Below are 13,593 nucleotides of genomic sequence, written 5' to 3'. Positions count from 1 at the left end.
TCTCTCTCTCTCTCATGAATCTAGGCCATAGAGTTCAAACAATAACCCTATGAATCTTGCTGAACTCCCCACTTTTCAGTGAATGCTTCCTCTATTTCTTTTTTATCTAACCTCAAAGAATTGATCAATAAAAGGCCCTTGATTTGCAAAGGTGAAACTTGAAAAAGGGTTTAAAAAATGTCTCCATTGCTGAGAAATTGCAAGATGAAAATTCAATGTGAGATGAAAAGTCATTATTCAGCCTTCTAATCTTCCCTGTGTGACCTTCACCAGGGCAGCTTTAACGTCTTTGTTCCTTAGGCTGTAAATGATTGGGTTCATCATGGGGATCAGAGTGCTGTACAGTGCGTCAACGAGTTTAAAAAGTTCTGTTGTGTTCTTGGTGTGGGGTCTCAGATACACAAAAATTGCAGTGCCAGTGTATATACTAACGACCATGAGATGGGAGGAGCAGGTGGAGAAGGCCTTACTCCTCCCTTCCACGGATTGGATTTTCAAGATGGCTGAAATTATTTGGGCATAGGAAGTCAGGATGAGGAGTATGGATACCAAGGCCAAGCACAAGTTTAGGGTGAGCATCAGCAGCATGATGGTGGAAGTGTCACTGCACGAGAGTTTCGGCATTGTATAGAAGTCACAGAATAAATGGTTAATAATATTGTGCCCACAGAAAGAGAAATTAGAAATGGTCACACTGTGTGGCAGTGCATCCAGAAATCCCAGTGTCCAGGAACAGGCAGACAGCAGAATGCAAACCTTCTTGTTCATAATGATTGGGTAGCGTAAGGGGCTGCAAATAGCCACATAACGGTCAAACGCCATGACACCGAGGAGAAAGAATTCTAAACTAGAGAAGGACATAAGCAGATAGAGCTGAGTCATGCATGCTTGGAAAGAAATGGCCTTGTTGTCAATTATAAAAATTGCCAGCATTTTTGGGAGAGTGCAGGAGGTTAAGAAGATGTCCAGAATAGCCAGGTTGCTGAGGAAGAAATACATGGGTTTATGTAGTCGGGAATCAATGCACATTACTATCAAAAGTGTAAGATTGCCCAAAAGGGTGATCAGGTAGATTGATAGGAATACTACAAAGAGGAAACTCTTAAGTTTTGGATGTTCTGAGAATCCCAGGATGAGGAATTCTGTGACCTGGGATTGATTTTCCCTCTGAAGGTCCTTAGTAGTCATGGATTGCTGAGGGTGGAAGAAAAGAGACAGCACAGAGAAATCAGGGAACTGGTAATAGACAAGCAGATAGGTGAAAGGTCAATGAAACAACAGTTAGCTTTGCTAAGATGTGGGCATTCAGTTCAGCCATTTAGATTAAAGTTAACCCAGCTATAATTTATCATCAATAATTACAAATAATAGTATTGATCATGCAAATTAATATTAGTAAATTATTATTAATAAATCCTTCTTAACTTCCCTGTGGAAAATGTTAAGTAGACAGAGGTCTTTGAATTCTTAAGCTGTAAATAGCATTGATCTCATGCTGGAATGGAAGGAGACATATCTCCATTGTTATAAAAGAGCGATCATTAATCCAGGCAGTCTGTCTTGGTTGCGAGGTTACACCACACTATAACAGGCTGAAATAGGGGCTCTATCAAGCCATGTTCCACCTACTTCCAATCACCCTAGACCCCCAGCTCTGATTTCAGCTTTCTTCCATCCTTCTGACCAGTGATGATGATATCACCTAAGAGTACATATTGAAGATAACTTTCAAACAACGGCGTAAGGTATGATATATGAGCATACATGGCAGCGCGCATATTTGCTGTGATATTTTATCATACACATGTATGATATGTGCGCATTTTATAAAATACACATAATTCTGCCATGCAACATACGTGTGCAAATAGGCGTATGCATAAATACATGCAGTGCATTGAAACGTATATTATTGGATTGAATGTGAGTACTTTACAACCTATTTTAATTATATACATACACAGGTCGGCTAATTTGAAAACATGTGCGTGTTGAGAAAGTTAATTAATTTACCAATTAGTCCACCAGTTTGCCCAGTCCTTCTCCAGGTTATGAAGAGTCGCCTGGACCTTTAGCCTGAACTCCCCCCCCCCAGTTCCCCCTATCAGTATTACACAAAAAACATGCTTAACATCACAAACACCAGATAATTAGCAGGTGCACAAACAATGTCAGTGGGAAAATGTGTTTCTTAAAATAGCAACTGTTAGATCCACCCTGGAATGCTTCCCCTTTTCTTCCACGCACAACATGTGCATGAAAGTGACTATGCAAGCAGAGGCTACCTACGCATGTCTATGCTATACTTTACGCGCACGAGATTTTGAGAATTCACCTTACTGCTAACCTTACTTCTGTGGCTGGGGTGTGAGTTAGAGCTGACAGATTATTACAGAGCCTTCACACTTTTCACTGTAAGAAAGTAAATGATTTCTATTGGGCTTGTCCTCTTTCTTTTCTGTGAACTCATGTTCACTCTTTTGGGTAGGGTCCCTTCCTCACCTCACCTGTGCGCCCGTCTGCTGCTGATAAGAACAGCTAATAATAACATTAACACATCCCTCCAAATAATTTCCCTCTCACACTACCCTGGGCAGATCTCAGTCTTCCAAGCAGTTCCTTCTGGTGAGGAATAACTTTAGTTAGTGAGTGACATTCTGAGCATCAGTTATAACCATTTTACTTCTCAACAACCTAAAGAAATAAGAGGGTGGAGTTAACCTCAGAAAGCGTTGATCTTTTTTATTTTCATTTTTGCAGAGACAGCATTTAAACAAACGTTGACGCAAGCAATTCATGCAAGGAATCAGAATGCTTCCTCTTACCTGCTAAGCGAAGGGTCCCTGCTTCTTCCTCTGCATACCTGGAGGGCTCTGACAGGAATACTTAACGGGGTTTCAAAACCTTTTGGGAGCCGTGGAAGAAGCCCCAGCCTTGAGACTTGCAGTCCTTCCTCCAAGGACATTAATTTTAATTGTGAGCTGCCGCTCAGCTTCTCTGTGTACGATTCTCTTTTCTTTTCTTTTTTTTTTTTTTATTAGAAAACTAATTTGGAACCAATTTAGAACTGCACAATTATCTTGTGGAAATAATTCAATTGATACAGTGAGAACTGCTCCCACTGTTTTGGTTTGCCAAGGATATTTTTTAAGATGATCATGGTAATCATGTTTTATAGGATACTGTAACAGCATTGTTTGCTCTGTGCTGGGCAATTAATATTTAGGGCAGAAAAGTACAGAGTCCTACATCCGGTGTGCAGCAATCTAACAAGGTCATTCATCAAAATGTGTTGTGGCGTTAACGCACTTCATAATGTGTTAACGCATGCATTTAACGTCATAAAGCATGTGATAATTGTACTATCGCACGGCACGAATGCAAATTTTTGGAAGGGGCAGGATCAGGGAGGAGTTTGGGCAGGATTAATGAAAATGAGATCACAATACACAAAAGTCATGTTAGTTTTTCCATTTGTATGAAAATTCAACTGTACCTCCATTGCTGTCATTCAAGTATTTTTGCATTAACATCACAATTTACTGCATTTTTAAAGATGCATTTCTAACTTCTGTTATTGACACATTTTAATGCAATATTCACTGATGGGCATTAAGTCCTTATGGGTCAATATTCAAGTGGTGTGTCTGGCTGGACTTTACAATGCTTTCTGTGGCCTTTTAATATTCTCATGCTCTAACTGCCTCCAAGTTATCGAAGTAGTTTTTTGTATTTATCTAATTGTCTTACATTTTATGGTATTTCAGAGGCAGGAGGAAGTTGAGAGAGTGCCTTGGGGACACCTACAGTGGAATTGCAGCCATCAGATAAGGTGGAGATATGGGGATGGGAGTGAGGGAGAGAAAGAGAGGTAAATATATAATGGATGATATTGGGTGAAAGGGAGAAAGAGTAGGTTATATCTAGTCCACTCTAATACCCTCTCAGAACTCCCAGACATGTCCATCCCATCTGAGAGATTGACAGAGAGGGAGAGAATTAGAGATAGATTCTGAGAATAAGAACAAAAGAGACTGAGAGAGTGAGACAGTGAGAGAGACTGATAGAGTGAGCGACTGGGTAAGCTATATATCATTTTATTGTGTTTCTGCTTTTCCCTTATCCCAGGGGATATTCCCATCCCCTGACCTTTGGTACAAAACAAAAATTAGTAATGTGACTCGGTGTAAAATAAGTTTGCCACCCCTGTGTTAGATACATTTTAATACTCAAATGATGCAGAAGAAATAAACCTTTATTAGAGAATAGAAGCCTCTAGAACAAAAGGTCTTCGGATGGCACACCAAGGGGATAACCTGCTATGTAATAGGACATTTTCATCACTGGAGGCCTGATAGATAGGAAATCAAGAAAACAAGAGATAAGCATAGAGAATCCTTTGTTTCAGAATGTGAAAAGAAAGCCAGAGAACAAGAAGGATGTAAAACATTTCCAAAAGGTATGTTCAAAGGGAATAAGCAATGTTAGGGAATAGTGTATATCTGTATTTTTTTTCTTCTTAATGTAAGTCATTATGAGCACTCCTGGTTCAATGACTAATCAGATTAAAACATATAAAAAGTCCACCCTCTGAGTCAGCACTGACCCAGTGTCCCAGCATGGTGTTAGGGGTCACTCTTCCCTCTGAGCCAGTACTGACCCAGTGTCCCAGCATGGTGTTAGGGGTCACTCTTCCCTCTGAGCCAGCACTGACCCTGTGTCCCAGCAAGGTGTTAGGGGTCACTCTTCCCTCTGAGCCAGTACTGACCCAGTGTCCCAGCATGGTGTTAGGGGTCACTCTTCCCTCTGAGCCAGTACTGACCCAGTGTCCCAGCATGGTGTTAGGGGTCACTCTTCCCTCTGAGCCAGCACTGACCCTGTGTCCCAGCAAGGTGTTAGGGGTCACTCTTCCCTCTGAGCCAGTACTGACCCAGTGTCCCAGCATGGTGTTAGGGGTCACCCTTCCCTCTGAGCCAGCACTGACCCAGTGCTCCAGCATGGTGTTAGGGGTCACTCTTCCCTCTGAGCCAGCACTGACCCAGTACCCTGCATAGGATTAGGAGACACTCTTCCCTCTGAGCCAGCACTGACCCAGTGTCCCAGCATGGTGTTAGGGGTCACTCTTCCCTCTGAGCCAGTACTGACCCAGTGTCCCAGCATGGTGTTAGGGGTCACTCTTCCCTCTGAGCCAGCACTGACCCAGTGCTCCAGCATGGTGTTAGGGGTCACTCTTCCCTCTGAGCCAGTACTGACCCAGTGTCCCAGCATGGTGTTAGGGGTCATTCTTCCCTCTGATCCAGCACCGACCCAGTGTCCCAGCATGGGGTTAGGGGACACTCTTCCCTCTGAGCCAGTACTGACCCAGTGTCCCAGCATGGTGTTAGGGGACACTCTTCCCTCTGAGCCAGTACTGACCCAGTGTCCCAGCATGGTGTTAGGGGACACTCTTCCCTCTGAGCCAGCACTGACCCAGTGTCCCAGCATGGGATTAGGGGTCACTCTTCCCTCTGAACCAGCACTGACCCAGTGTCCCAGCATGGTGTTAGGGGTCACTCTTCCCTCTGAGCCAGCACTGACCCAGTGTCCCAGCATGGTGTTAGGGGTCACTCTTCCCTCTGAACCAGCTCTGACCCAGTGTCCCAGCATGGTGTTAGGGATCATTCTTCCCTCTGAGCCAGCACTGACCCAGTGTCCCAGCATGGTGTTAGGGGTCACTCTTCCCTCTGATCCAGTACTGACCCAGTGTCCCAGCATGGTGTTAGGGGACACTCTTACCTCTGAGCCAGCACTCACCCAGTGTCCCAGCATGGTGTTAGAGGTCACTCTTCCCTCTGAGCCAGCACTGACCCAGTGTCCCAGCATGGTGTTAGGGGTCACTCTTCCCTCTGAGCCAGCACTGACCCAGTGTCCCAGCATGGTGTTAGAGGTCACTCTTCCCTCAGAGCCAGCACTGACCCAGTGTCTCAGAGTGGGGTTAGGGGTCACTCTTCCCTCTGAGCCAGCACTGACCCAGTGTCCCAGCAAGGTGTTAGGGGACATTCTTCCCTCTGAGCCAGTACTGACCCAGTGTCCCAGCATGGTGTTAGGGGACACTCTTCCCTCTGAGCCAGTACTGACCTAGTGTCTCAGAGTGGGGTTAGGGGACACTCTTCCCTCTGAGCCAGCACTGACCCAGTGTCCCAGCATGGTGTTAGAGGTCACTCTTCCCTCAGAGCCAGCACTGACCCAATGTCTCAGAGTGGGGTTAGGGGGTCACTCTTCCCTCTGAGCCAGTACTGACCCAGTGTCCCAGCATGGTGTTAGGGGACACTCTTCCCTCTGAGCCAGTACTGACCCAGTGTCCCAGCATGGTGCTAGGGGACATTCTCCCCTATGATCCAGCACTGACCCAGTGTCCTAGCAAGGTGTTAGGGGACACCCTTCCCCCTGTACCAGTGAATGCGTAGTAACTCAACATGGTGTACAGAATATTTATTTAAAAACTCTTCTATACCGTCGTTAAGTTAGATAACCATCACAACGGTTTACAGCAAGGCACGAAAATGTAAATATGGGTGTTATAGATTACAAATTAAACATGTGCCATCATAGTACAGTAACAATTTAATACAAAAAAAACTATGTGTGTAAGTTAGGCTTGTCTGTTGGGAACATATTAGGCAGTTTGAATTTAAAATTAATATGCATTTGTTGGTTACAAGTAATAAGTTCTAGTTTGATGCGTCCTTATCAATCAACTGGATTTCTCCTTCTCTATATCTTTATAAAAAGCTTGTTTAAAGAGCCAGGTTTTCAGATTGGTTTTGAATATTTTCAGATTTCTCTGCAGCCTAATTTCGAGAGGCATGGTGTTGCAGAGCACGGGGCCAGTCAGTGACAGTGCTCTCTCCCTTACTTGCATGAGGCAGGCTGTTTTTACAGAGGGGATAGATCGTAGAGCTTTGTTAGCAGATCTCAGGTTTCTTTGCGGGACATGTACATGCAGTGCAGTGTTAAGCCAGTCAGCTTTTTCCTCGTGTATTAGTTTGTGAATTAAGCATAAAGCCTTATATTGAATTCTTTGTTCAATTGGGAGCCAGTGTAATTCGGCGAGTGTTCCTGTAATGTGGTTATTCTTTTTTTTGCCAGTCAAAATTCTAGCAGCTGAGTTTTGTAATATTTGCAGTGGCCGAATTGTGGATTGTGGTAGACCTAATAGTAGGGAGTTACAGTAATCTGTGCTTGCGAATATCATTGCCTGCAGAACTGTGCAGAAATTGTTTAGCGTTAGGAGGGCTTTCAGTCTTCTCAGGATCATTAGTTTCGCGTATCCTTCTTTTATTTTCAATGAGATGTGTTGTTTCAAGTTTATTTCAGGGTCAATTATTACTCCCAGATTCCGAGCTTTTGTTGCTAGTTTAACGGTTTGGGTATTTTTGATTGTGAGTGTTGGTTGAATGTGATGTATGTTTTTGCGTTCAAGGTGTAAGAATTCCGTTTTGTCAATGTTTATTACCAGTTCCATTTGATTTAAGAGCTGTTTGATAATTTCAAGATACATGTTGGCAAGTTTCATTGTCTCTTCAGTGGTGTTCGCAATGGGTAGCAGTAGCTGTATAGCGTCTGCGTATAAGTAATGTATGATTCCAAGTCCCACTAGTAGGTGACATACCGGGAGGAGGTAAATGTTAAAGAGTGTTGCCGACAGGGCTGATCCCTGTGGGACACCGGTTAGCAGTGGGACTTTGTCTGAGAGTGTATTTTTTATTTCTGCTTGAAAACATCTATTGTTTAGGTATGACTCAAACCATTTTATTGTTTTATTCGTGAGACCTATTTCTTTCAGTCTATTGAGTAGTATTTTGTGATTTAATATTGGGTGAGCAGTAATAGCAGGGAGGAAGGTTATTGGCTAGTACAGGAGTGACAAATGATGGTATGGGGAAAGATATGGTTATTACTGTGGTGTTGATGCTGTGGGGCCAGTAGTGACAGGAGGTGCTTGCCTCCAACTGAATTGGAATAGGCTTTTTAGGATTATGGAATATGACACTATGAGCTTCTTCCGTAGGTGTAATGTAAAACTCTGCATTAGTAGATTAAACTTAGGTTCATCACTTTTGGTGAAGATATACTGAAAAAGGTGATAAATAAATTGAAAAAATAATTGTGAGTCCCGAATCCTGCCTGAAGGTGTCGCTTAGAGTGGAGGCTAAGACATGCAGTCTCCCCCAGGTGCTGTGATCTCATTCTTTGATGTCTCATGAATCTATCACAGGTCTTCTACCAGTTAGCCACTATGGTGTCCATATAAATATTTTAATTTTATGATAAATGGAGAGTTATGCTGTGTTCTTTCAATCCGTCTAGCTGTCTTGAAACCAGCATCTATAATTGATTATATCACCTTGAAATGCTGCTACCCTGGCTGAAGTTTGATAGGATCATAAACCTGTGTCATTACTTGTGTAACTACTGAAGTGCTTGAGTCAAAATCACATCCCATGACCGATTCTGCTGGTGAGGCTCATGCTGGTCCTCATGCTGCAGCTCATGTGAACTGTTTACAGATGAGGATCTGTACCTACAGATGCAGCCTATTAGTTTTCCTGAAGTCTAGGACCCTTGCATTTGAATGAACCTTCATCTCCTGTGCTCTAGTACTGAACCACACTGTGGTAATTTGGGTGATAGTGACTTGGAAACAGCCAGAAGGAATAAGGAGGCAGACTCTGGCTGTTTCCCTTATGTGCAATTTATTTACAGTGAAAAATGAAGTGCAAAGCAAAACAAATGATGCAGCTCACCTTAAAGTTCAGGTAACCCAGAGACATCACTCATAGCAGGTTTTCTCATACAGTGGCTTCCTGCCTGCTCCCTGGGGTCTTTTTAACCCTTCTAGGTCCTGAGTTATTTTACTGTGGTGAGGGGCTCCCCCCTTCTCCCAGGATTCCTTGTGGGCCTGCATCTTAAGGAAGACTGGGTGAGATAGCAGTGCCCGGTCCCTTAGGGTAGTCTGAGCGAGTTTCCTATAGACTCCCTCACACACACCATCTGGTGATCACTGGAACCCAGATAATTGTTCACGTCAACATTAGAGACAATGTCCCTGCTGGGTCCTGCATCACATCCTCCTCTTTGGGTCCCATTACCAGTTGTCAGAACAGTTCTCCCTGCAAAGAATCCAGGACCTTCCTGCTCCTAGAACACAACATTGGGCAGATTGAAATCCCCTAGCAATAGCAACTTCCTTTGACAGCAACCTTGTAAATATCCTCCCTTACGTCCTATCCATTTCTTTTGCCTATAAGGGAGATCTGTATATTACACCAATATAAAGAGATGTTTGATGTTTGTTCACCTTGCCTCCTCTTCTTGGGAGCTTGATGCAGCTCTATTAAGAGATCCCTCTTCCTTCCATTTCCTATACCTGCTACTCTCCCCACCTGCCCTTACCACTGTGCTCTATATCATGGTTTGGGTTACTTTTGCTGGTAGGTTATTCCAGGCACCCGCCACTCTCTTATTAAAGAAACATTTCCTTAGATTTCATCTGCGTGTCCCTCCCTCCAACTTCTTATCATGACTCCTCCTTCTTGAATTTTTTTTTTTTAATAGAAAGTGCTTCCTCCTCGTTCTTTATTGAAGCCTGCTAGATATGTGAATATTTCCCCCCTGCTTTACCTTCATTCATTAGTGGGTATATTTTGATTTTCTTAAGCCTCTCTATGTAGGGCTTGTATTGCAGGCCTTGTACCATTTTGGTAGCCTTTTCTCTAAAAATGCTTACAACCTCTCAGAAGGTGATCTTCAAAGACATTTACCCAGGTAAATAGGAATTTGCACAGTAAAATGACATAAATAATTATTGCCCTCTTCATATGCAACTAAAATTTCACACCATTTCCCTAGCATAGCATAGCTGTGGGAAAAAGAGGCATTCATATGGCTGAGTTTAGGTCGGGGGAGGAAAAGAGTGTGCATATATTCAATTTCCAAAAAATACACTCGCTGTTTTCTCACCCTCTGTTCCACTATCCACACTTTTCCTTCACCACTATGGACTATACTGACCACTACTTTCTGAATTCTGTTGCTTAATCAGTTCCTTACCCTTTTAACAATTTCCTGCCCAAGCTGCCTAGGGGACAATAATCAAACTGCTCAGATGGAGGCAAACTCCCTGGATTGATATTATCCTTGAGGTACTTTTGATTTGAATATTGTCCCAGGAAAAAGTACTTGCATATTATTGCCTCTCCTGACTTAACCCTGCCTGTGGGAACATCTCCAAACAATGTGTGTAACATTACATGCAGTGTTTAATAGTACAAATGTGAGTAATATTACCTGCGGTGTTTAATAGTACATATGTGTGTAATATTACATGCGGTGTTTAATAGTACATATTATTTAATGTGAGTAATATTACCTGTGGTGTTTAATAGTACATATGTGTGTAACATTACATGCGGTGTTTAATAGTACATATTATTTAATGTGAGTAATATTACCTGCGGTGTTTTATAGTACATATTATTTAATGTGTGTAACATTACATGCGGTGTTTAATAGTACATATTATTTAATGTGAGTAATATTACCTGCGGTGTTTTATAGTACATATTATTTAATGTGTGTAACATTACATGCGGTGTTTAATAGTACATATTATTTAATGTGAGTAATATTACCTGCGGTGTTTTATAGTACATATTATTTAATGTGTGTAACATTACATGCGGTGTTTAATAGTACATATTTATTTATTTATTTAAAAATATTTCTATACCGTCTTTACAAACAGTGTTTAATCAAAACGGTTTACAAATATCAAATAAAAGGGATAAAAACTAATAAAAACTAAAGTAAAGGTTACTTAAAGATAACTTAGTTATAGAAGATATAAAAAATTACAAAAATTATTCATTAACATAAAATAAATTGAAATAAAATAGGTAATTTAAACAGATCAGAAAGCAAGTGAAAAGAATCGGGATCAGGTGCCAAAACTGGGAATATGATGCATTATTTGGTGGGTGGTATATGAAATGCAATTTGAAATAAATGTGTTTTTAAAGATTTTTTGAATTGTTTGGAGTTGGGTATGGATCTGATGGAATCTGGTAATGAATTCCATAAAATGGGACCTATGACTGAAAAAGCTCTTTTTCTAGTAATATCTAAGCGGGCTTGTCGAGGTGATGGGATATCAAGAAGATTTTTGTCCATTGACCTTAGGTGTCTGGTAGGTTTATAAATGCGGAGGATAGTGCATAAGGTAACTGAGTTAGGGGTATGAATGAGAGAGTGTATAATGGATAGAATTTTAAACTGTATTCTGTATTTGACTGGTAACCAATGTAAAGATTGAAGTATTGGGGTGATATGATTTTTTTTTGAAGAATTTGTTAGGATACGTGCTGCTGCATTTTGGATTAATTGAAGTGAATGAAGTGTGTTTTCTGGGAGACCTATGTATAGAGAATTACAGTAATCCAGTCCGGAGAAGATGAGTGATTGAAGAATAGTCCGAAAGTCATGAAAGAAAAGTAGAGGACGTAGACGTTTTAAGAGTTGAAGTTTATAGAAAGAATTCCTAGTTAGTACAGATATATGCTGTTTTAAAGAAAGGTCTGTATTGATGGTTATGCCTAAGTTTTTTGCGGATTTTGATATGGGGATAGTTGTTCCATTGAATATAAGTTGAGAAGGGGGACCTATAGATGAATCAGTTATTGATGAGAGGTGAACTATTTCTGTTTTATTTGGATTTAATTTCAAATGGTTGTGGGAAAGCCAGGTATCGATGGTAGTGAGATATAATGATACTAAAGATAATGTATGGGACCAGGAGATGTTATATGGCACCATGAATTGTATATCATCAGCGTAGATTTTGAATTTTACCTGCGGTGTTTTATAGTACATATTATTTAATGTGTGTAACATTACATGCGGTGTTTAATAGTACATATTATTTAATGTGAGTAATATTACCTGCGGTGTTTTATAGTACATATTATTTAATGTGTGTAACATTACATGCGGTGTTTAATAGTACATAATATTATTTTACCCACTTAGAGGATGGGCAGTTTTTAGAAAGTCCATGTTAATGTCTAAAATGCTTTTTTTAAAGTTGCCTTTACATGACTAGTTTGCCTACTAGTCCAGTATATATAAAAGTGTCAGCAGCTTTACTGAAGTTCAGATATGAACAATATATTGCTCTTCCCTGATCCAGTACTTTAGTCACCTCGTCATAGAACTCAATTACGTTTTTTTTTGACAATATCTCATGTTTGCAAATCAATATTCTTGGGGTTCCTGTGTTCTGGTTGCTTTTTGATACTTTTGTTTCTCGAAGTGGCTCTTCTCCCCATTGTACATTTCCTAAGGGCAGCTTTAACGTCTTTGTTCCTGAGGCTGTAAATGATTGGATTCAGCATGGGGATCACGGCATTGTAGAGTGCTCCAAAGAGTTTGTCTCCAGGCAGTGTGTTCATGTCCAGAGGTCTCATGTATAGAAAAAGTATAGTCCCATAGTATATACAAACGACCGTAAGGTGGGAGGAGCAGGTGGAGAAAGCCTTGTGCCTTCCTTCAGCAGAATGGATTTTCAAGATGGTCGAAATGATGTAGATGTAGGATGTCAGGGTGAGCAGGAAGCAGCCCATGATCAAAAACATGTTGAATGTCACCACCACCATTTGAATAACAGAGGTGTCACTGCAGGAGAGCTTGAGCAGAGTCTGGAAGTCACAGAAGAAATGGTTGACCTGGTTGTGTCCACAGAAAGAGAAGTGAGACGTGAATACAACGTGTGGTAGCACATCCAGAAACCCAGCCACCCAGGAACTGAAGGCCAGCAGGACACAAACCCTCTTGCTCATGACGACTGAATAGCGCAAGGGATTGCAGATGGCCACGTAACGATCGTAGGCCATCACAGTGAGAAGGTAGAACTCCACACTCGCAAAGACCATAAGCAGGTAAAGCTGGGTCATGCACCCCAGGAAAGAAATGATCCTGCTGTCTGTTAGGAAAATGACCAGCAGTTTTGGGAGTGTGTCAGAGATGTAACAAATGTCCAAGAGCGCCAGGTTGCTGAGAAAGAAATACATCGGTTTGTGGAGGCCTGGGTCAACGCATGTTAGTGCGAGAATGGAAAGGTTTCCGGTCAGGGTGACCAGGTAAATGGTCAGGAAGACCACAAACAGCAGAACCTGAAGGTTTGGAAGATCGGAGAACCCCAAGATTAGGAATTCTGTCACCGAGGTCAGGTTTCCCCTCTGCCCATCTTCCATTCTTCGTCCTGGCTGAGGTGGGAAGAAAAAGGAATAACACAGATGTATTTATTTTATTATTCATGTAGAGTTCTTCTGTAAATGCCTTGAGGAGGATGAAAACCAAGCACCGAAACCAGGTAGAAAGATACTTGGGTCATAAAATCAGAGATGGAGCACAACTGGGGAGTTATGCATGTCTGACACGGTGAGATTTAGGTGAGACTGGAAGAAAGACTGAAAGGAGAATAAGAGGGAGAATCTTGGAGGTTTGCTGGTAAATTTGTAGTGGTTGAGAAGGCACTGCTTTCCCACACTGAGTGAT

At 41.7% G+C, this 13,593-nt stretch overlaps 2 protein-coding genes across 2 annotated transcripts; both read right to left on the bottom strand.

Annotated features, from left to right (window-relative positions):
- Nucleotides 1–237: 237 nt before the first annotated feature.
- Nucleotides 238–1,188, bottom strand: LOC115078462 (olfactory receptor 13F1-like). Its single transcript, XM_029581376.1, has one exon. The coding sequence runs from the start codon at nt 1,186–1,188 to the stop codon at nt 238–240; it is 951 nt and encodes a 316-aa protein (XP_029437236.1).
- Nucleotides 1,189–12,278: 11,090 nt separating this feature from the next.
- On the bottom strand, nt 12,279–13,289 carry LOC115078461 (olfactory receptor 1020-like). Its single transcript, XM_029581375.1, has one exon. It carries the CDS (start codon nt 13,287–13,289, stop codon nt 12,279–12,281), a length of 1,011 nt encoding a protein of 336 aa, XP_029437235.1.
- Between the last annotated feature and the right edge of the window lie 304 nt (nt 13,290–13,593).

Source organism: Rhinatrema bivittatum, chromosome 16 (assembly GCF_901001135.1).
Source record: "Rhinatrema bivittatum chromosome 16, aRhiBiv1.1, whole genome shotgun sequence".
NCBI classification, from domain to species: domain Eukaryota; kingdom Metazoa; phylum Chordata; class Amphibia; order Gymnophiona; family Rhinatrematidae; genus Rhinatrema; species Rhinatrema bivittatum.
The sequence above is the reverse complement of the archived record's forward strand: the minus strand, read 5'-3'. Positions and strand labels throughout refer to the sequence as shown.

Excerpts from the sequence above, each read along its gene's own strand:
- LOC115078462 (XM_029581376.1), bottom strand. The coding sequence starts at position 1,188 with ATGACTACTAAGGACCTTCAGAGGGAAAATCAATCCCAGGTCACAGAA.
- LOC115078461 (XM_029581375.1), bottom strand. The coding sequence starts at position 13,289 with ATGGAAGATGGGCAGAGGGGAAACCTGACCTCGGTGACAGAATTCCTA.